We start from the raw sequence: 23,056 nt of genomic DNA on the forward strand, positions 1-23,056 counted from the left end.
TGAGGTGACGTTGGTCGTGAAAGGGAAGGGGGGGATGTACGTGATTTCTCGGGGTTAGGAACGATTAGTCCTACATTGAAGATGTCTTTCTGTCAGCTTGAACTTAAAAAAAAAAACAAAAAAACAAAAAAACGGGTATGCCACTTGCTCAGCCATATTGCCCTTTTGTCGGTTGACCCTGCAACGTCCTTTACGGCATTTTCCCCCACTAGTGTAGGATCCAGTCTAGGGCCAGGAGGGAGCACTGAAGCCTCCTCCATCCGGCATTCCAGAATGGATGCCGATCCCTAGTTGTGTGTGTAAGGAGATTAAACGTGGGAGTGATTCGTGCCTACCCGCGTCTGTGTGGGGATAGAACTGTTGTCCCAGACGGTTGATTTTTGATCATTCCTATTGGTGTTCGGTAAACAGTGTTCAATCCCAGAAGCCAGACAGACACTCCAACCATCATGTGTTAACTGCAGGATGTTAAGAATTATGTTACATTTTGGCCATTATGAGAAAGAATGCAGTCCGGATTTGCATTTTGGGATTGCAATAACTTGACTTCGTTAGTTTGGTCCGTTTAAATTCGGGAACGTCTTGGGTAAACGTTTCCACCTTCACCACCCTGTCCCCCAACATGAAGAGGTGGCCTTAAGGTCTAAATGGCACCATGTGGCTAGACGCCCAACCCAGGAAACAAGGACAGACATAAGCTCCTTTTCCCTCTCTAACATCAAAATGGTCATGTGACCGTGAAAAGTGGATTAATCACAACTTTAAAGGGTATTGCAAGCCTCCAGTGTCACGCCTGGCCTTTTTGCAGAGAGGATATGGCTGCATGTAGTTGGGACCTAGATAAATACGTTTTCACCGAAGACACATTTAAACTAATTTCCAGAGCCACAGGGAGGGGCTCGACACTTGCCTCCCTCCAGGCTCTGGCATCTTTCTCGTCCCTTACTGCCCCATATGCTGTGCTTTCCCATAAGCCCCCGAGTTGATGATGTGTGTTGTTCAGAGGCTGTGTTAGGGTGAAAGTGGTGTTTGTGCGTTCAGAAGAAGTGCTGAGCATTTTCCATGTCTGTCTCTGTGCGAGTGTCGCAGGTGGGGGAGAAATGACTAAGACGGAACGCCTTAAAGCCTAGTTGGAAAAAGCGATCAAGGAAGAACATGGGCACAGTGGGAGTATACAGCGTGTGTATACACGGTGGGAGGGGACGGATGGGGCGGGGGCGGTGGACGCGTCAGGTCTCTGTGTGGGCCTAGTGGGAACCCCGAGGAGAGTGTGGGGGTGGTGGGCGAGGCAGAGGCACCCAGGCCCACGTGCGGGGGCAGCCCTGGCCATATGGAAACGCAGGCCCCCCCTAGAGACCACGTGATCCCAGTAGGCCTGGACCACGCCGTGCGGGGGATGGGGGTCTCGCGTGGGGGCGGTGGGAACGTGACTGACAAGATTCCAGAGCAGGTGTGAGCGAGGAGAACCCACGGACAGCCCTTGGATCTCTGTCCGTGGTGGTGAGTCCGCGTGGTGCCACTCAGGAATGTGGGTAGGAGGAAAGGACGCACGTGCGTACGTGCGTGGGTGCCGCGTGCATACCTACCTACCGTGTGCGTGCATGCGTACGTGCGTGTGTGTGGGTGTGTGTGCGTGCACATGCGACTCCCCAGCCCACGTACTCCATCCCAGGAAATCCGATCCCACTCTGTGGCTCTTCGCAGCCCTTGATGTTGTGATTATGTTGCTAGTATTGACCATCCTTCCAGGACCAGCCAAGAAGCTCTTTTAGAGGAAATTTATTTTTAGCAACGTCAGCACCCGACATGCTGCATTTCTTTGAATAGGGGAGGAAGGCTATGACTGTGGATCTCGGGCCGAAGCACCTTTGCCTATAGTAGGTCTAATTAGATGATGGCGAAATTGCCATAAAATGGTAGTGTGACCAAGTGGACACATTTGTAGAAAAATTCGTTGGAGGTGAAGAGCCTTTCCTCGTGCATTCCCCGTATCGGACGCTTCGGGCTCAGCATCAGAGCCGACAGTTTATTCTATGCAGTTGCAGCCTGGTGAGGTCGTACATAACCTTGCGCATTGTTTGGGATGATGCTCCCTAGACTGGGGTCCTCAAATTCCGGTACCATAGCCTCTTGGAGAACCCTCAGTGCGCTTAGAGGCTCTGAGAGGTCTTTTGTCAAGTAACCTGTTGAACTTCGTTCATCCCAGTGTATCCCTAACTCCTTTGACCAACAAAAACCCCCTTTCCAGGGAGAACCGTTAAAAACTCATTAAGCTTGTATTCCTTGAAGGACACCTTGGGAAGTGCTGAACTGGAGCTTAGAAGTTGCATTTAGTCCAGAGAGGGTTTGCTCAGGGAAATATGGATTTCAGTACTTTATTTTTTCCTCATGACAAATATTGATACTTTTATATGTTTATACTTTTACTCCTGGCAACTCGACACTTACTTCATGATTCTCTCAGCCACTTACAAGTGGGCAGCCCGCAAATAAACTTAGCCTGTCTGCTTTCCAAGGCACACAGGGCCTCCCTGAGGCCTCCAGGGTCAGTCTGACCGGGGAAGCACAGGGCCTCTGCCTCGCAGAGCTGTACTCCAGCACCAGCATAAATGACCTCTTTCTGAGGGAGGAGGAAGAGTCCCAGCTGGAATAACAAAATAGATTTTCTTATGGTCTGATAAAACTGTCTTTAAAACCACTCTACAGGCATTTTAATAAAACAGATTGCTCTGAGACATGGCAGCTATCAGGCATAGATGTTCTTGCATATTCACGGGGCAAGGTCTGCCTCATTCGTGTCTTTCTTAAGAATTTGCTAAAACAGCCATTTAGGACAAAGCAGCACTCTGGTGTCCCCTTGAACCTGTCCCTTTAACACAATGACACTTGGGACTGGAGGCTCAGGTGGGAGGCATTTGATTTTGTTTGCTTGCCAAGCTGTGTGCTTTTGAGTTTGGTCCCATTTCAGCCTAAAGCTTTGAAGTGTTTTCACTATTACCAAGTAGAGACAAAGGGACGGAGCAGAGGACAAAATACTCATTGGAAGGGCAGGTAGGTCCCTGTCTTTGGAAAGGAACGCATTCTTTGAGTCACGTCCAGGTCTACAAGATGAGATGGTGTAATCAGCGACCAAGGCCTCAGGTGGACAGGTGGGCAGTTACAATTGTATATTTCTACCTGCTCTTAGGAAATGTCAGGCGAGTACAAGGGGAAAAGCAACTGGACATCCTGGGTCACTTTCTAGAAGAGTCCAGTGATAGATGGTAGATTCTCCCAAAGTTTCCTCAAAATGCTTGTCTATGCAGATAAGTAATAATCTCAGAATCCCACGTCCTGATGAGCACCTTTGATTTGTTAGTGATAAGTTCAGGGAGAGAAACCTGAAGAAATAAATTGGACCTTAATAAGGTAGTAGATTCTGATGGTTGTGATATATTAAAATTTTTATGGAGTTATTCTGTTCTACTTTTCTCTTTATTTGGCTTTATAAGGTAGAATTAAATGGTGCCAGTTGGTGAAATGTGCTATTTATGGTGTTATAAATAAAAGCTGATCATATACCTCTTAGATACCATTTCTCTGGGGAAAATTAGATTAGATTTTTGACTTACAGCATGTTTTCAAAGAAGGTAACCCAGTAAAAGTGTGTGAAACCTACTTTATTTATGGATGATGATATGGTTCCAAAATACATTAGCGTGTAAATCCTCATTTTGTTGAATCAGAGGACATTGTTGTTAATATTTATTTATGCTCTGGCATATCTTCTTCTGGTCCTTAAGTTTATGACTTTTTAAAAATGTAGTTGCAGTTGTACTGCATTTACAGTCTGATATCCTGTGTTCTTTTATTTATTTTTTATTGAAGGTCCAACAAGGATTTTTCCCTTCTTTAAGGCATAATCTTAAAATTCGTAATTTTAGACTCCCTAACATTCTGTTGTCCTTTCCCCAGTAAACATTTTGGATGCGTTACATTAGTCGCTTTAAATAATGCCGTGATGAACATCATTTATGCAACTATTACATGTACATACTTATGTATTACATATATATTATTTTATTCACCTAGGATAGATTACCAAAAGTAGAACCATGTACCATGGTGTAACTGTATTTAAGACTCTTTTATTTTTATTTTTTTAAGAGAGTGCATACACGTGTGAGCCAGGGAAAAGGGCAGAGGGAGAGAGAGAATATTAAGCAGGCTCCACACTCAGCTTGGAGCCTGATGGGGGGCTTGATCCCACAGCCCGAGGATCAGGACCTGAGCCAAAATCAAGACTGAGCCTCTCAAGCACCCGAGCATTTAAGCTTCTTGATAAAGCCTTGCTGTTTTTACTGAGCTGCATGAGCCCTTTATAGACTGCTGCTAACATCCGGTCATTTACCTTGCATTAACCTGATGTAACCTTATTTTTGTTGGTAACTCAGGTACATCCTATATCTACGGTCCTAACGCTACCCCTTGGGGTGATTTTTAACGGCTACCACCACCATTACCAAAAGCAAGTCTACCGTCATCCCATTCTGTGTTGCCATAACCTCCTGTATTCTTCAGATTTCCAAGCTTGTTGGGAATTCTCAGTCAGTACTCTAGTAAGACTCAGGTGAGAGACCTCAGTAGTGAACACGGAGCACAAGTAATTGTCATACCTGTTTTGTGCCTGGCCCAGGTGTCCAAGGGCTCCCTGGGAAAGTAGGGTGCTGTCCCCTTCAGGTGCATTTTTAAGTGGTTTGTTTTAAACCTCCCAGGAATCTGACCCTGAAAAGCAACAGCATGCTTTCACCTACTACCCTCCAATGTTGACCCAGTTTTAAAGTTCTCTTCCCAAAAGATTTCCTGTGTTTGAATCCTTGAGGACTATAGTAACTTTTTTTTTTTTGTAAAATCCTTCCAAGTGGGTATTTTAAATCATGACATCACTTCTTTAATGGGGGCAAGATAGGTTTTATTTAGTTAACAAATGCAAAAATGTGGCCGTTTCGACATGAGCTAAATTCTTTTTTTTTTTTTTTTTTTTTCACAAGTGTCCATTAATCCATGCTTGTCAACACATCAACCTGGGCAGAAGAAAAGGAAATCATAAAACAGCAAAAAACAAAAACAAAAACAAAAAACAAACAAACCAAAACCAAAAAACCTCCTGCCCAATACCTGATCTTCCTAGTTTGGGTTTGTGGGGAACCAGAACAGCCGGCGTTTTAAAGCAATAGCCTTCTTAGCAGTGTTAGTCTTCTGTACTCTTCCAGGGAGGCTACGCCTAAAATGTAACCAGAGTTTCCTAATGTTTGTAGTCACCATTTTAGGGTCCTGGTAGTACAGACGGGAAAGCAGTGCCCTCTGGTTTGCGGACGTGATGGGAGAGAAACTGGTTCCCACGTGAAGCCCCACGGCCACAGGAGCCCCCATCGTATGCTTGTGTATCCACGTGTAATGCGCACACCTATCAGCAGTACATGCAGGGTTTGCACAGCAGCATTTACATGGCAGCACACAGGGCCTTTCTGTGTCACACATCACGCTCACGTGGCCCCCTGCCCGGTCACCTCTGGAGAGAGCTGTGCTTGCCCAGCGTCCCCTTGTAGCCCTATCCCTCCGCCACCCACGCTCTGCCTTCTCACGTTTCTTGTTCCTTGACGGATCAGTGTATGAAATAGATCTGAAATCGCACACCCTCAGTGGATCCCTCTTTTGGGGGAGGGCAGCGGCTATATCCCTTTTGTCTTGGGGAAGCTGCACACTTCCAGCTGACGATTCATACTTAGGCCTTAAACTATATAAAATGACATCATGGAAAATACCTTGGGGGATAGGTTAAGCATTTCAACAGAAACAGAACACCTTCTGCAAGCCATTGTACAATTAGTCCATTGTTCTGTACTTTAAAAACACACACACACAAAATTTTCCAGCACTGGAAAAAAAAAAAAGGCATTTGAAAAGGTATATTGAAAAAGCCTTTGCTCAGCTTAAGTTTGAGAAAGAAATGCCAAGAATTCAAAACTCTTGTCAGGCTGTCTCAGTTCCTTTTTCATTTACTTTTTTTTTAACCTTTAATTTAGGAAAAAATAAGTTGCTGTAGTGATCCGTCAACATGTGGTTCTACGTCCGTGCATTCTGTAGGTCACACAAAGCCAGATGTCTTCCTGACATTCCCACCCAAGCTGGCCATCAGAACCCCTGGTACCAACAGGAATGGGACAGGCTTTTAACTGCATGTACGATGTTCCCACCCTCTTTGGAAAAAAGAAAAAAAAAAATACATAGGGGAATTAAGTTCTGGGCAGTGAGGCACCAAGGGTTAGCTTGGCAGTGCGAGTATCTTCAGTTTTTATGGAAAATGGGTTCTTGATCTTGAAGTACAATTGGAGGCATGGAACCTGGGAATTAGTAATCACATGGGGGCGTTGACCATGGTCTTTATGGGCACACAGGAAAGATACTGTCCTGAATAGAAGAGTCAGGTCATCAATACAGAGCTGAGGAGGACTGACCTGTTTGTATGATGATCCAACCAACATACCATTAGAGGTCTTTTTCAGTAGCTTCCAGATCTTCCATTTGCCCCATTGCTCCCTTGTTCTTAGGCAGAGGGGAAAAAAGGAAATAGGACCAGAATATTGAGTGAGCGTTAACTTTTGAAACCATATCAACAGAAGAAATTTGTCTGATTTTTCAGAGTCTCAGAATTTTCAGCTCTCTCCTTTAGGAGCACAGATAATTCTGGACTTGTCTCGTGACAGGGTCTAGAATTCCCACAACCCGACTAAAGACAGAGACATCAGACCCAGATTGTTTTGGCCATTTTGCCCCTGCTGGAAAGCCCTTTATCACGTTCTTGGTGCAAACAGCTTATTTCTTATTTCACCAAGAGCCCTGCTGAAATCAAGGGTCTGTGCATCACAGGTGTACAAAGCAAAGATGTCCTTGTAATCCATCAATAGAAAAATGACACCATCTGTTGGCAATGTCGAAAATGACATCGTGAAGATGTCATTGAGGGTCAGGTGTTAAATCTGAGATTACAAGGAGGTCTGACTCTTTGTTGAGAAGACACGGATAGAAATAGAAAAACTGATAGCTAATAAATTGCCTTTCAGATACTTCTTTTCAAACAGGTAAAACGTTTGTGTGTATAAATCTCAGAATGGGAGGAAAAGAACAAACCAGGAATTGTGGCCCTATGTTGAAGGTGACCATAAATAAACTACTTTTTGTCATACTTTGCTGGTATAATTTATGGAGGTACAAATAGATTTATCAGCCTGGGGAAAGGGGGGTCAGGGCGGCTGTGGAGTGGGAGAAACTCCTTGGCTCTTCCCACGATAACCTAAAAATCTAATTCCCTGTTAAACTGCAGGCTTCTTCAACCTCTGGTGTGTGCCCCCTGATTTCCATATTCATGAGGCCCATGTATATATTTTAAAAAATAAAACAGAGACCCCCCCCCCCCCCCCCGTATGATAGAAAAACTCGCCCATTCCTTTGACAGCGGATTTTCGGTTAATTTATGCAGGCCCCTTTGCACTTCAGCATTTTCCCCACTGGTTGCTAAGCAACCCTTTGAGTTACTGCGCATGCCTTTTTTATGATAACTGTCATTATGAATATTTTTTAATTATACAACTGGGAGTATGGATTAAAACAGCATATTGTCACTCATTCTTAGCCACAGCATTCTCCCACACTCCTGGAATCCCCTTCCGAAATTTACATGGTAGTGATTTCTGTCTATTTAGTTATTTATTTATTTTTGTATTTCTGCCTTCACAAAGGAAGTAGAGACTGCATCATAAGGGAGGCAAGATTTTGTTGAAAAATGACCATACCATACCTCACAAGCTACCAACGATCTGGATAGGCCAAGCCAGATATTAGAATCTCAAACCTAAATTATGAATATCTTTGTTCCTTCACTCATGTCTGCTTCCAGTATTAAGTGATGTTGAAGCTTATAGTGCCTTATAAACTGTTTTTCAAAGTTGTAAATTACTAAGCATTTGTTGCTATTAAATTTGCTTTCAAATAAAGCTACCATGAATTTGAGGGAGGGTCCTGCACTAATCCCAGAAACACGAGGTTATCCGCGCTTGCTAAATATGTTTGTTCTTTTCTGACCAAATGGCCATATGCACAGAAGTGCAGTTTGGCAGGATGAAGGGGTTCCTCTGGCAAATAATAATAAAGGTATGCGTGGTTCACAGTATGTAAAACACTGTAAAAGGAATAACACAGAAAAGAAAGCGACACAAAAGCTTTTCATTTGAGTTTCCAGAGTCATATTCTAACATACTATTTTCTGAATATACAGGGAGTTTGAAGACAAAGGAGTGTGGAAATAAAGCCATTGTAATTTTTTTTCTTGCCAACTCAATTATTATTCATTAAAAAATGGAGTGGTTGGTTGAATAAGACACTTTTAAATGTTTCTATCAAAACAGAGATCTGTTCACTCTGAAAGAGGAACTCACAGTGGACCTCGCATATCATGTGTGACCGAAGTGGGGATCTAATGGCATTTTAATGTGATTTCGGAGTTAGCACAAGGAGCATTAATCTCTAGTTTTGGGATTTTTCCTGGATTTAAGGGGCCCCTTGTCTATAATACGTGGGATGCAGGTTTTTTTTTTGTTTGTTTTTTGGTGTGTTTTGTGGTTTTTTTGACATTTTCTGAAATAAAAGCTTTCCTTGGTAGTACGTGACCGGATATGGTTTTGTTTGTTTCCCCCCAACCTTACAGTTCAGGGCGGCAGCTCAGTGAAGTCTTCATTCAGTTACCTTCAAGGAAAGAGTTACCAGAATACTATGAATTAATTAGGAAGCCGGTGGATTTCAAAAAAATAAAGGTAGATATTTTGTTTACAAACTTTATAAAAAAAAGAAAAAGGTAAATTCATTGAAATGATTACAGTCAGGGGTTGGCAGTGGCATCCTGTCTGACCACCGTGGGCCTCCACCCCCGGCCCCAACTCCTCCATCTAGGGCTTGTCCCTAGAACAGTTGGGATATATCCTTGGGCCTTGACATGTATATGACTTCATCATGTCACGAGCCCATAGTGTATTCGGTTGCATTTTACTTCAGAAGTTTCAGACTCCTCCCCCCAATCTGGGCGGCTCCTTCCCCCTTGCAAGAAGGAATCCCCGTGGGAGGGTGGCCTCTGTGAACAGCGCCCCCTGGAGTTGTGTAGCCCCACATCCCTGGCAGGGCGGTTATGAAGACAAGGGAGGCAAATCAGGCTTTTTTGGACCAAGTAATGATCTTTGCATTTTTTTCCCCTTCCTCGTCATTAACCTCAATTTTATCCAAAACCTGCATTAGGAGAGGATTCGTAATCACAAATACCGGAGCCTGGGTGACCTGGAGAAAGATGTCATGCTTCTCTGTCACAACGCTCAGACGTTCAACTTGGAGGGATCTCAGGTATGTGTCTTTGGTTGCCTGAAAAACTTTTCACCTTCGATGTGCTTATGTGCTTTTAAGTGATCTATTTCATTTTCTACTATTTGAAACCACTGCTACTCCCCCCCGCCAGGGGGTGCAGAATCAAAAATGAGAAATAAAAGCCTATATCGTACGCGAGTATGTAAATAAATTGAGGCTTTGGCTCTTTCAAATTAAGGCCAGCCTCTGTATCATAGCTGTGCTATAGCTCCTATTTATGCTTTCCCTTCAAGGCTTGGCTTCTAATTGGGGTTGGAATTCAAGGAAATCACTTAGCATAATGCTTCAAGGCTAGAGGTATGGTTTTCTGCTTTTGTAGAGACTGTGCACTTGATTATACTTCACCTTCATTTTTCTGACCGTAACCGTACGTCAGGAAATGAAAATACTTTGATTTAAAGCAAACGGACAAAAAAGGGTACACGTAGAAAAAAGAACCATTGCCTTTAATTGCTTACAGAACATGCTTATCAAACCAACCGCAGTGAAGAAGTCCCCTTTCTTACTGTTAGCAAGTCTTAAAGTATACGAATCAGTGATACTCAGCTGATGAAAATAACTGGCGAGAGGATCCTCCCACGGGAATTATACCTCAATTCCGCTCCCCTTTTGTAAGCACCCCCTTTTCCCCCGTCTGTATTTCTGCTAATGCTCTTGTATCATGATGAAGAGAGGAGAGGTCAGTGTGCCTGCCAACTGGTACAGTGTTAAGCCACCATTCAGTTCCTTGAGCTTCTCTCCTGATCTTGTTTTTAAAATCTTTTATGTCCATTCCAATCATGAAACTGGGGAACAAGAGGACCCTCACATGGGCCTTTTATGCCTTTTAGGAAAAGACTGTGCGTTTCCAGGTTAACGGCGGTAAGTCATGGCCGACCTCAGCAGTAGTTCTTGAAAGCAGGCCTTCTGCAATCCAGACCCTCTTGAAAGAAGGCTCACATGGAAACCAGGGCAGAGAGGGTAATAAGCAGGAGTCGACAAGGATGTCTTCCTGTGAATGACCCCTTGCAGTCGCTGGATGGACTTTTGGGTTCATCATACTGGACTTAGGCAGCGTGGTGCTGTGCCTCCGGGTCCTCCGGTCCCCCTCTGGTGCCACAGCCGCCCTGTCTCACACGTGAACTAAAGTCCTAAATGGTCTCTTGGCCGGCTTCCTTCTCCGTCCATCCTGGAAACATGTGGCTCACTCTCTCACCAGCTTCTTTTCCTGCCCATCTACTTCCCACCATGTGCTATTAGATTCTAGAAGGAATTGAATCTCCATAGGCTGCTTTCCAAAGTCGTACCCTACCCTCACACTATAGCCTGTGTCTCTGCTGCTTTTCAGGCTAAGCAGTTAGTTCGTGGTCCAGTCACACCTGCCCCATGAACACACACCCGGATGCACGTGCTGCCGTAAGAAATAGGACAGGGAGAGAGAGCCCATGTGCCCTTTATGTGGTCACAGGACCGCAACATCTTGCATAACGCAGTCCACCGTCACCACTAGGAAATTAACCTTGCTTGGTGCAATCCCACGTGTATCATATTCTTGCCTCCCCACCTTTCTCACTTGCTGTCTTTCCCTAAATAGCCCCCTCCCTTCTCAGCCCTGATGGAATCCTCCTCACCTGTGCATATCTAGCTGCATTCTGATTTCTGGCAAATTCTACCCCCAGTGGCCCCACCTCAGAGCCTCTCCCCATCATTTCTTCCCTTGTACTACCTCTGGGGCTCACTGTGGCTCTCCCAGTCACCTTAATGAGTGTTTGGCTTCTCACAAAAAGGATTATGTTCTAGATCTAGAGTCCAAGGCCGTTGGCTTCCGTATTTTTTTTTTAATTTGGCAAAACACCTAAAATGTATCGTTTTCACTGTTTTTAAGTGTGCAGTTCAGTAGTGTTAAGGATGTTTTCATTGTTGTGAAACAGATTTCCAGAACTCTTTGGTGAAGCCGAAACCCCCTACCCGTGAAACACCACCCCATTGACCGCTCCCCTGTCCCTGGGAACCACTGTTCCACTTTGTGTTGCTACAAATTTGACTACTTTAGATGTGTCATATAAGTGAATCAGACGGTATTTGTCCTTTTCAGACTGGCTTATTTCACTCAGGGCTATGTTCTCAAGGCTCATCCAGGTTTTAGCATATGAAAGGATTTCCTTCCATCTTAATGCTGAATAATACCCCATTTTCCTTCTGTACTGCATTTTATTTGTCCGTCAATCCACTGATGGACACCTGACTTGTTTCCACCTCCTGGCTGTTACGAATAAAGGTGCTGTAAACATGTGAGTACAAATCTCTCTTTAAGACTTTGCTCTCAGTTCTTCTGGACATATACCCAGAGGTGGGATTGCTGGATCGTATGGTACTTGAATTTTTCATTTTTGGAGTAAAAGGACCATGTTTGAGCTTCAGATCTCAGCAACTACCGCACAGGGCTGTGCTCAGGTCTGTGCATACACTGAAAGTGAGGTATTGATTGGAATAGTCATGGCCAGTACTGATAAGCCAATAATAAAGAACAACTTCCTCCATTTTGTTAGGGGATCTGCATTCTAGACAAGGTTGTGTTACCACAGCATTCGACAAAACACTTCAAGGAACAGATGGAAGTTTTGTAAGTGTTCTGTGTTGCCACAGTTGTGAGGATATCTTACGCAAGTCTACCCTTCCCTAAGTATGTATGCACACGTACGCACACAATTTCCACCACAAGTGGACTCTTTTTCCGTAAGAATATGTGTGTCTATAGTAGAGTTCAGCGTTTTCCTGTTGGGTTTCCCGCAGGCATAAAAGCTAACACTGATGTTTCTAATAGGATTCACGTACAGCGAAGTGGGTGTGTGCCTTGACGAAGAGACTGTGGCTGTGATACTGAGTCCTCAGCTTGTGTTTGTAACCGGTGCCCCTGTGACCCTTTAGATCTATGAAGACTCGATCGTCTTACAGTCTGTGTTTAAGAGCGCTCGGCAGAAAATTGCCAAAGAGGAAGAGAGTGAGGACGACAGCAACGAGGAGGAGGAGGAGGAAGATGAAGAGGAGTCCGAGTCAGAGGGTAAGCCCAGGCATGTGTTTCTTCCATTTTTGTGCCTCTTGCCACCTGCAGAGACATTTCCACAGATGCTAACAAAACAGATGTTCGAGTCCGCCATTCTGTGGTCTCTTGTGTCCTTGCTGGGCAACCTCAGGCAGTGTACTTAACCCTGATCAAGGTCAGTGTTCTTCCCTACAAAACCGAGGTATGAGAAACATCCCCAATGCATGCAGAGAGCCTAGCATATAGCCAGGCTCGTAGCAAACACTCGCTGAATGTTGTCTTGGAAAATTAGTGTAATACACATTTTCTACCAACATAGCTGTTAATGACACCTGTCTGTTATGGAACACAGAGGCTCCCTAGCCCGGAAGGACTGATGGAGCATTGATTTCTAGGCATCCCCGCTCCCCCTCGAGTTTCTGATTCTGTAACCTGTGTGTTGGGCTCAAGAGAGAGCATTTCTGACACTTTCCCGGGAAATCCTGATGCTGTGGGGGCTCAGGAACACACTGTGAGAATCCTTGTCTTAGAAAATAATTGTCAAAGTGAGTTGGAAATGGAGTCCATTTTATCCGTCATGGATCCAGTACTGATCTGCCTTTAAAATTTTGATATTTTGTTCATCATGGATTTTTTTGGCATTAGCCTCAAGTATTTCAAACACTACATTAGTATGTTTATCTCAATTACTTAGTTTCAGTGCCTTCGGAAATTGTTTTAAGTTTTGAAATTTAACTCCAGAAAAGTTAACATACAGTGTTCTGTGAGTTTCGGGTGTACAATACAGGGATTCAATAATTCTCTACCTTTTTCAGTCCTCTTCATGATAAGTGTGTGCTTTAATCCCCATCATCTATTTCCCTATCTGCTGCCCCCCCCCCCACCACATCCCCTCTGGGGGATCAGTTTGTTCTCTGTAGTTAAGAGTCTGTTTCTTGGTTTGTCTTTTTCCTTTGCTTTATTTTTGTGTTTGTTTGTTTCTTAAATGCCGCATATGAATGACATCATATGGTATTTGTCTTTCTCTGACTTAATTTAGCCTAATACTCTCTAGCTCCATCCATGTCATGGCAAAATGACATTTATTTTTTATGGCTGAGTAATATTCCTGTGTGTGTATATCACGTCTTCTTTATCCACTCAGAAATTTTGCACCCAAGGCAAATACCTCTTTTGTGGAAGCTTCCTCCCAGGTGCCTTCAAACGTCTAAATTGATTACCTAAGTATGTTCTCACCGCTACCTCCTCTTCTCCAAGTAATTAATCTCCGCCATATACGGTCTTCTGTGTAAAACAGTACAGGTATACTTCAGAAGTTTTTTTTTTTTTTATTAGATTTGTTCTTCATTACAAACTTAGTACAGACAACTTAGAAAATATTTTTTTTTAATTTTTTTTTTCAACGTTTATTTTTGGGACAGAGAGAGCACATGAACGGGGGAGGGGCAGAGAGAGAGGGAGACAGAGAGTCGGAAACAGGCTCCAGGCTCCGAGCCATCAGCCCAGAGCCCGACGCGGGGCTCGAACTCACGGACCGTGAGATCGTGACCTGAGCTGAAGTCGGACGCTTAACCGACTGCGCCACCCAGGCGCCCCGAAAATAATTTTTTAAGAAAGGAAAATGTGTAATACCGCTACCCATGGGCCTTTCAGTTTTTTCTCTCCATATATTTTCTTTAGAAAAGCACAGCACACTGTTTTGTAGCATAATTTTTCTGTATTATGAACATTTCCCAGTAGCAGTGAGTGTCTTAATAACAGCAGTATCCATTAACATTCATTAATGAGGCGAACAAAATATATCAATATCACTTCTAAATAACACTGTCCTGAACGTTTTTACCCAAAAATCACTGCAAACATTCTTCAAGCCTCTGATTCATGCCTACTGCCCCACAGAATGGGGCACCTGTCTTTGCCAGCGTGGTGTGCCCACACCCACATCCCTGTGTCCCCACACCCACATCCCTTCTCCAGGACATTCCCTTCAGTGATTCTGCCTCCAACTCCCTCTACATTTTTCAGTTGCATGTGGTTATTCCCCAGTTCTGAGATCCCAGTGTTTGATGATGTAGGTCTACGTAACTTACCCGAGCTCGATCTTTCCCGATCTTAGAGCCACATTTCTAATCTGTTTTCAAATATCTGCCCTCTTAGCCTCATCTGTTGAGGTTCTCAGAGCTCTCTGGAGACTTGATGTATTATCTTTCTATGGCTGCTTTTACAAATCGCCAAAATGGAGTTAGCTTAACACAACGCGTAATTAGGACCTCACAATTCTAGAGGTCACAGTGTGCTGTGGGTCTCTCTGGACCGAAATCAGGGTGTTCATGGGCCGCGTTCCTCACTGGAGGCCAGAACCCATTCCATGTGCATCATTCTCATGCTGTGTCTTTCGACCTCTTTTCTGCCTCTTCTTGTCCTTTTTTTTTTTTTAACTGAGATATAATGACATGTTAGTTTCAGGTGTACAATGTAAGGATTCCGTATTTGTATATATTGTAAAATGATCACCACACTAAGTCTGGTTAATATCCATCACCACAGGGGCGCCGGGGTGGCTCATTCAGTTAAGCTTCCAGCTCTTGGTTTCAGCTCAGGTCATGATCTCCCTGTTCATGGGTTCGAGCCCTGCACAGGGCTCCGAGCTGACAGCACGGACTCTGCTTGGGATTCCCTGTCTCCCTTCCTCTCTGCTCCTCCCCGACTTGCTTTCTCTGTCTCTCAAATTTTAAAAACTTAAAAAAAATAGATCCATCACCACAGATAGTTACAAATGTTTTCTTTTGCTGAGAACATACAAGATCTACATTCTTAGCAAATGTCACATACATAGAATTATCAATTACAGTCACCATTCTATACTCCTGACTTGTTTCAAACCTGGAAGTTGTACCTTTCAACCCCTTTCAGTCACCCTCCAGCCCCTACGTCTGGCAGCCAGCCTCGGGGAGTGTTTTGGTTTTCGTTTTTTAGGAATTTACATTTAAGTAAGATCGTAGAGTATTTATCTTCCTTATTTTACTTAGTAGAATGCCCTCTGGGTCCATCCATGTTGTGACAAATGGAAAAATTTTTATCGCTGAATAATAGTTCACTACACACACACACACACACACATTTCCTTTATTCACCCATCGGTGGACACTTAGGTTATTTCAAATCCTGACTATGAGTCATGCCACAATGAACATGGGGGTTCACACATCTTTTCGATTTAGTGTCATTTTCTTCATGTAAACTCCACAGGTGGGATTGCCAAATAATAAGGTCTGTTTTTAGTTTGTGAGGAACCTCTATACAGTTTTCCACAGTGACTACACAAATTTACATTCTTACCAACAGGGTACGAGGGTCCCCTTTTCTCTGCATCCTCGCCAACGCTTTTTACTTCTGGTCTTTGGGATAGCGGCCCTTTTAAGAGGTGTGAGGTGATGGGTCTTTGTGGTTTTGTTCCACATTTCCTTGGTGATGAGTGATACTGAGCACCTCTTCGTGTACTTCTTGGCCATCTGTGTATGTCTTTGGGAAAATGTCTGTTCAAATTATTTACCCATTTTTTTAATTGGATTGTTTTGCTATTGAGTTGTAGATCTTTCATATTCTGAATATGAACTCCTGAAGGGATAAGATTTGCACACACTTTCTCCCATTCACTAGGCCCCTTTTTCATTTTGCGGATCGTTTCTTTTGCTGTGCAGAAGCTTTTTCATCTGATGTAGACACACGTGTTTATTTTTGCTTTTGTTGGCAATGAGTTCTCGGACCTAACACCATAAAGTCAAGACAAATGTCAAGGAGCTTCCTGCCTATGTTTTCTTCCAGGAGTTTGATGGTTTCAGGTCTTATGCTTTCAAGTCTTTTATCTTCATTGAGATAATTCTTGTTATGTGATATTTGTATGGTGTAAGATAGTGATCCCGTTTCATTTTTCTGCATGTGGCTGTCTGGTTTCCCCAACACCGTTCCTGAAGAGACTGGCCCTTCACTGTTGTACCTTCTTGGCTCCTTTGTTGTAAAGTGACCGTGTGTGTGCTTCACTTCTGGGCTCTCTATGCTGTTCCACTGATCTATATGTCTGTTTTTAATGCCAATACCATACTGTTTTGATTGCTTTAGCTCTATAATATAGTTTGAAATCAAGGAGTGTGATACCTCCAGCTTTGTTTGTTTCCTCAAGATTGCTTGGGCTACTCTGGATTGTTTGAGGCATCACACAAATTTTAGAACAAATAGAAATTTGTTCTATTTCTGTGAAAAATGCCATTGGAATTTTATACATCGCATTGAATCTACAGGTTGCTTTGGATAGTGTGGGCATCTTAACAGTGTTATTCCAGTTGATAGCACAAATATTTTTCCACTTGTTTCATTAATATTGGATAGTTTTCAGTTTACGTGTCTTTCACCTCCTCGGTTAAATTTGTTCCTAGGAATTTTTTTTTTTTTCCCAAGGCAACTGTAAATGGAATAGTTTTCATTTCTTTCTGAAAGCTCATCACTAGTGTTTAGAAATACAAAAGATTTTGGTATATTGATTTTGTATCCTTCCATTCTTTGATTAGCTCAAACATATTTGAAGTCTTTAGCGTTTTCTATATACATTATCTTCTGCAATTAGTGATAGTTTCAATTCTTTCTTTCCAACTTGGGTACCTTTTCTTTTTCTTGCCTAACTGCTCTGGATAGGACTTCGGGTACTGTGTTGAATAAAAATGGCAAGAGTGGGCGTCCTTGTTTTTGTTTCTGATCTTACAGGAAAAGCTTCCAGCTTTTCTCCATTGAGTGTATTAGCTGTGGGCTTATATATAGCCTTTATTATGTTGACGTTTGTTCCTTCGATATGCACTTTGTCAAGAGTTTCTATCATAAGTGGATGTTGCGTTTTTTCAGATGCTTTTTCTACATCTATTGAGATGATCGTGACTTTTATCCTTTGTTTTGTTAAGGTGGTATATCATGTTTATTGATTTGTGATTTGAACTATCATTACATGCCCAGAATAAATGCCTCTTGAGTGTGGGGTAGAATCCTTTTAATGTATTGTTGAACTTGTACTGCTAATGTTTTGTTGAGGATTTTTGCATCTATATTCATCACAGATAGTGGCCTATAAAATTCTTTCCTTATGGCATCCTGGTCTGGTTTTGGTATCCGGGTAATGGACTCAGAAAATGAGTTTGGAAGTGTTTCTTCTTCTTTGTTTTGGAAGAGTTTGAGAGGATTGGTATTCATTCTTCTTTGAATGTTTGGTAGAATTCACCAGTGAAGCTGTCTGGACCCAGACTTCTATTAGTTGTGAGGTGTTTGATTACTGATTTGATCTCCTTACTAATAATAGATCTGTTCATATTTTCTTACCTTTTTATGATTTGGTCTTGATAGGCTTTATATTTCTAGGAATTTATCCATTTCTTCTAGGTTGCCAAATTTGTAGGCATATAATTGTTCACAATGGTCTCTTGTGATCCTTTGTATTTCAGTGGTATCAGCTGTAACTTGTCTTTGATTGATTCTGACACCTCTTTTTTTTCTTACTGAGTGTGGCTAAAGATTTGTCCATTTTGTTTATTTACAAGGAACCAGCTTTTAGTTTCAATGTTATTTTCTATTGCCTTTTTACCCTCTATTTATTTCTGCTCTGATCTTTATTATCTCCTTTCTACTAACTTTGGACTTGTTTGTTCTTTTTCTAGTTGCTTGAGCTGTAAAAGTAGGTTGAGATTTTTCTTCTTTCTTGATGCTTCATTCATTGTCATGAACGTCCCTCTAAGAGCTGCTTCTGCTGGAGTTTTGGTATGCTGTGTTTTTATTTTCATTTGTCTCAAGTTATTTTTTAATTTCTCCTTTGAGTTCTTTGTTGACCCATGGGCTGTTCACTACCATTGTTTAAGCTCCACATGTGAATAATTGATTTCTCTTTTCATACCACTGTGGTCAGAAAAGATGCTTTGATATTTCAGTCTTCTTAAGTTCATTATTTTTGAGAGAGGCAGGGGGAGACAGAGAGGGAGACACAGAATCCGAAGCAGGCTCCTAGCTGTCAGCACAGAGCCAGGCGTGGGGCTCAAACCCACAAACCGTGAGATCATGACCTGAGCCAGAGTTGGACATTTAACCGACTGAGCTTGATCTATCTTTCCATTATTTGTGACATCTTTAGTTTCCTTCATCACCATCCTACAATTTGCAGAGTTCAAGTCTTTCATCTCTTTGGTTAAATTCACCCCTAGGTATTTCATTTTTTTGATGCAGTTGGAGGGAGTGTTGTTTCCCAAATTTCTCTGATAGCTATTAGTATATAGAAACACAAATGATTTCTGTATGTTCATTTTGTATCCTACTACATTGCCAAATTCATTTTTTTGTTCCAGTAGCGGGGTTTTGTTGTTTTCAAACTTTTATTTAAATTCTAGTTAGCGTGTAGTGTAATATTGGTTTCAGGAGTAGAATTTAGTGATTCATCAGTCACATAGAACACACAGTGCTCATCATAATCAGTGCCCTTGTTAATACCTGTCACCCATTTAGCCCACCCCCCACCCACGTCCCTCCATCAACCCTCCGTTCTGTATATTATGGTTTGCTTCCCTCTCTTTTTTCCTTTCCCATACGTTCATCCATTTTGTTTCGTGAAATTCCACACATTCTAACAGTGTTTTGGTGGAGTGTTTAGGCTTTTCTGTATTTAGTATCGTGTCCTCTGTCCGTAGTGACAGTTTTACTTTTTCCTTTCCAACTTGGACACCTTCTATTTCTTTTTCTTCAATACCTGCTCTGGCCAGGACTTCCACTACTACGTTCAGTAAAAGTGGCAAGAGTGGGCATCGTAGTCTTTTTCCTCCTCTTAGGGGAAGAGCTCTCAGTGTTTCACCACTGAGTATGTTGTTAGCTGCGGGTTTTTTGTATATGGTGTCTTTTATGTTGAGCTATGTTCCCTCTATACCTACTTTGTCAAGAATCTTTACCAGAACTGGCTGTTGAATTTTGTCAGGTGTGTTTTTGGCATCTTATCGAGATGGGATTTTTATCCCTCATTTTGTTAATAGGGCATATTACATTGTTTTGTGGATTTGAAGCCTCCTGCCTCCCTCGAGTAGATCCTACCTGATTGTGGCATGTGATCTTTTCATGCATTGTTGAATTCAGTTTGCTAGTATTTGGCTGAGAATTTTTGCATCGGTGTCCTTCATGTATATTGACCTTTTGGTATCAGGGTAATTAATGCTGGCCTTGTAAAATGAGTTTGAAAGCATTCCCTCTTTCAGTTGCTGGAATAAGTGGAGAAAGGATAGGTTATGACTGTTAATTGTTTGGTAGAATTCACCTGTGAAGCTTTCTGGTTCTAGATTTTGTTTTATGGTTTTAATTTTTTTTAACATTTATTTATTTTTGAGACAGAGAGAGACAGAGCATGAACGGGGGAGGGTCAGAGAGAGGGAGACACAAAATCTGAAACAGGCTCCAGGCTCTGAGCTGTCAGCACAGAGCCCGACGCGGGGCTTGAACTCAACGGACCGTGAGATCATGACCTGAGCAGAAGTCGGCTGCTTAACTGACTGAGCCACCCAGGTGCCCCTGTTTTATGTTTTTTTAAATTACTGGTTCAATTTTATTGTATTTGCTGTATTCAGATTTTTTTATTTCTTCGTAACTGAGGCTTCTTAGAAGGTAGTTTCTAGAAATTGATCTATGTTTTTCTATTTTCCAATTTGTTGGCATATAATCGTTCATGGTAGTCACTGATTATGCTTTGTGTTTCTGATTTTAAGCCCTCTTTTTCTCTTAATGAGTCTTGGCTAGAGGTTTATTAATTTTAGTTACCATTTCAAACTTCTAGTTCATTAATGTTTTCTATTGTTTTTTTAGTCTCAATTTCATTTATTTCCTCTCTGATTCGTATTATTTCCTTTCTTCCATTAACTTTGGGCTTTCTTTTTCTAGTTCTTATAGATGTCAAATCAATAGTTTATTTGGGATTTTTGTTTCTTGAGGTAGGCTTGTATTGCTATGAACTTCCCTGGTTTTGTTGCATACACAGACTTAGGACTACTGTTTGCATTCTCATTCGTGCAAGAGACTTTCACTTACTTTTTGATTTCTTTGTTGACCCATTGGTTGTTGAGTAGGATGTTGTGTGGTATCTGTGTATTTTTTTTTTCCAATTTCCTTCTTGTGAGTGATTTCCAGTTTCATACTGTAGTAAAAAAAAAAAAAGAAAAGCTTTACACAATTTCATTCTTCTTACATGTATTGACAATTGTTCTGTGGCCCACCATGTTATCGGTACTCGATAATGTTGTATGTGCCTTTGGGAAGAATGTATCTTCTGCAGTGTTTGGTTGGAATGTTCTCTCTACATGTATGAATTTCATCTGATCTCATGTGTCATTTCAATCCATCAACTGATTTAAGTGAGATGATACACTCCTCTACTTTCATTATATTGCTGACATTTTCTTTCTTTATATCCTCTAATATTTGCTTCATGTACTTAGGTGTTCCTATGTTGGGTACATAAATATTTATCAATATTATATCTGCTTCTTGGATTGACCTTTTTTATCATGATGTAAAGCCTCTCCTTTTCCCTTAGTACAGTCTTTGTTTTAAAGTCTGTTTTGTCTGATATAACTTTTGTTGCTACAGGTTTCGATTTGTGTGGAATATATTGATTTTCCATTCACTTCCCTTTCAGTCTGTGTGTCTTCAGATCTCAAGTGAGTATCTTCGAGGCAGGTCTTGCTTTTTCTTATCCACTCATTCAGCCTATTTGGACTGGCATATTTAGCCCATTTGTATTTTAACCAATTAATAATAGCTGTGTGCTCACTGCCATTTTGTTCATTGCTTGTTGGAATTTTTATGGTTCCTTTCTTCTTTTGCTCCTTCCTCTGTGGTTGCATGACTGGGGTTAGTGGTATCCTTAGACTTCTTTATTTTTTGTGTATTTACTGGAGGTTTTAGCCTCGTGTTACCAGGAGGCTTACATACAACAGTTTATATTTATCCAGTCCATTTTAAGTTGATAACAACTTAGGTTTTAACATATTCTAAAGCTCTACAGTTTTATTGTCCCCACCCCCTCCACGTTTTAGGTTTTTAAAGTCACATGCTACATCTCTTTATTTTGTGTACATACTTACATATCTCCACTAATTATTGTAGTTATAGTTATTTTTACTACCTTTGTCTTCAACCTTCATATTAACTTTACAAGTGATCCGTTCACTACTATTTTTTCATAGGAGTTGCTCCTAACTTGCACCCTTTGTTTTTAGCTTGAAAAGTCCCTCTTACACTTCTTGAGGTTGATGAACTTTAGCTTTTGCTTGTCTGCAAAACATTTTTCTCTCCAGTTCTGAATGATACATTTGCCAGGTAGAATGTTCTTGGTTGGCCTTTTTTTTTTTTTTTTCTCTTTGAGCACTTTGCATACATCTGTTACTCCCTTCTGGCATAGAAAGTTTCTGTTGAAAAATCTGATCGTCTTCTGGGGTTTCCCTTGTACTTGTCCAGCTGGTCCAGTTCTGTTTTATTCCTTCTTCTGTGGATCTCTCCTCATGAAGTTTTCAGCTCAGCTACTGCATTCTTCAGCTCTGGGACTTTGTTTATTTAGAGACAGTGAGCAGGGGAGGGGCAGAAGGAGAGAGAAGGTTAAGCAGGCTCCGTGCCCAGGATGGAGCCCAGCTTGGGGCTTGATCTCACGAGATCCATGAGATCATGAGATCATGACCTGAGCTGAAATGAAGAGTTGGATGCTGAACTGACTGAGCCACCTGGGCGGCCCAGCTCTGATTCTTACTGGGTACTTGTTTCTATTTTCTGTCTCCTTGTGGAAGTCCTGTGTTAATCCATTCTCCTACCCAGTTCTGTGAGCACTTTTATGGCCATTATTTTAAACTCCTAACCAGAAAAAGCCCCTAAGAAAATAGAGCTAAGTGATATACCTAAATGTGTACCTTCCTCTTTCATTGAGAACATTATACCTCTGTCTCTCCACCTCCCTGGAGTCTGTGTTGGTTTTGATGCACTCGTTAAACCATGGCTTCTCTCGGTCTTAAAAGCTTAACCACTTGTTGAAGACGAAACTTACTCAACCCTGCTCTACCTCTTGGTGGTCTCTCACACCTTTGTGATACTCTAAACAGCCTGTTTTATTTTCAGTGGCTCCCAGTGGTTAAGGTTGTGCCAAGAACCAGTCATGGTCTGAAAGGGGAGGATCTCCGTGAGCATGACGGTTCAGGCTGCTTAGATACTTTTAAAGTGAGCCAACATCTACAGTGCTGCTGGGTCATAAGCATAAGCTGCGGGCCACCAGAGCCAGATGTCCCGGGGCTGGCAGACATAAAAACCATGGCCCTACATGTAGAAATGGCCCTTTGGGATCTTCTGGCTCTCTCTGGAGTGTGGCGGAGGAAGAGCTCAAAGGTAAGGCCTGCCCTGATAGGTCTTGCAAAAGGATTCCTGCCTGTCTTTAGATAGAGGTATGTTTCATTAGAAGATTTTCCCCTCACACCGCATCTGTGAAGCCAAGTTAATAGGTCTCTTTCACTAAAAGATTGGGGTTCTTGGCCTCTTGCCTTT

General features: G+C 42.1%; 1 protein-coding gene across 7 annotated transcripts in view; it reads left to right on the forward strand.

The window, feature by feature from the left end:
- The window catches only part of SMARCA2 (SWI/SNF related, matrix associated, actin dependent regulator of chromatin, subfamily a, member 2), a 180,726-nt gene that overhangs the window by 152,311 nt on the left and 5,359 nt on the right, over window positions 1-23,056 (forward strand). For all 7 annotated transcript variants that reach the window (XM_047831352.1, XM_047831354.1, XM_047831357.1 and 4 more), the window contains 3 exons: window positions 8,744-8,849; window positions 9,325-9,426; window positions 12,355-12,487. In XM_047831352.1, the coding sequence (XP_047687308.1) occupies window positions 8,744-8,849; window positions 9,325-9,426; window positions 12,355-12,487 (341 nt within the window). The remainder of the gene's footprint in view (window positions 1-8,743; window positions 8,850-9,324; window positions 9,427-12,354; window positions 12,488-23,056) is intronic.

Source organism: Prionailurus viverrinus, chromosome D4, assembly GCF_022837055.1.
Source record: "Prionailurus viverrinus isolate Anna chromosome D4, UM_Priviv_1.0, whole genome shotgun sequence".
NCBI lineage: Eukaryota > Metazoa > Chordata > Mammalia > Carnivora > Felidae > Prionailurus > Prionailurus viverrinus.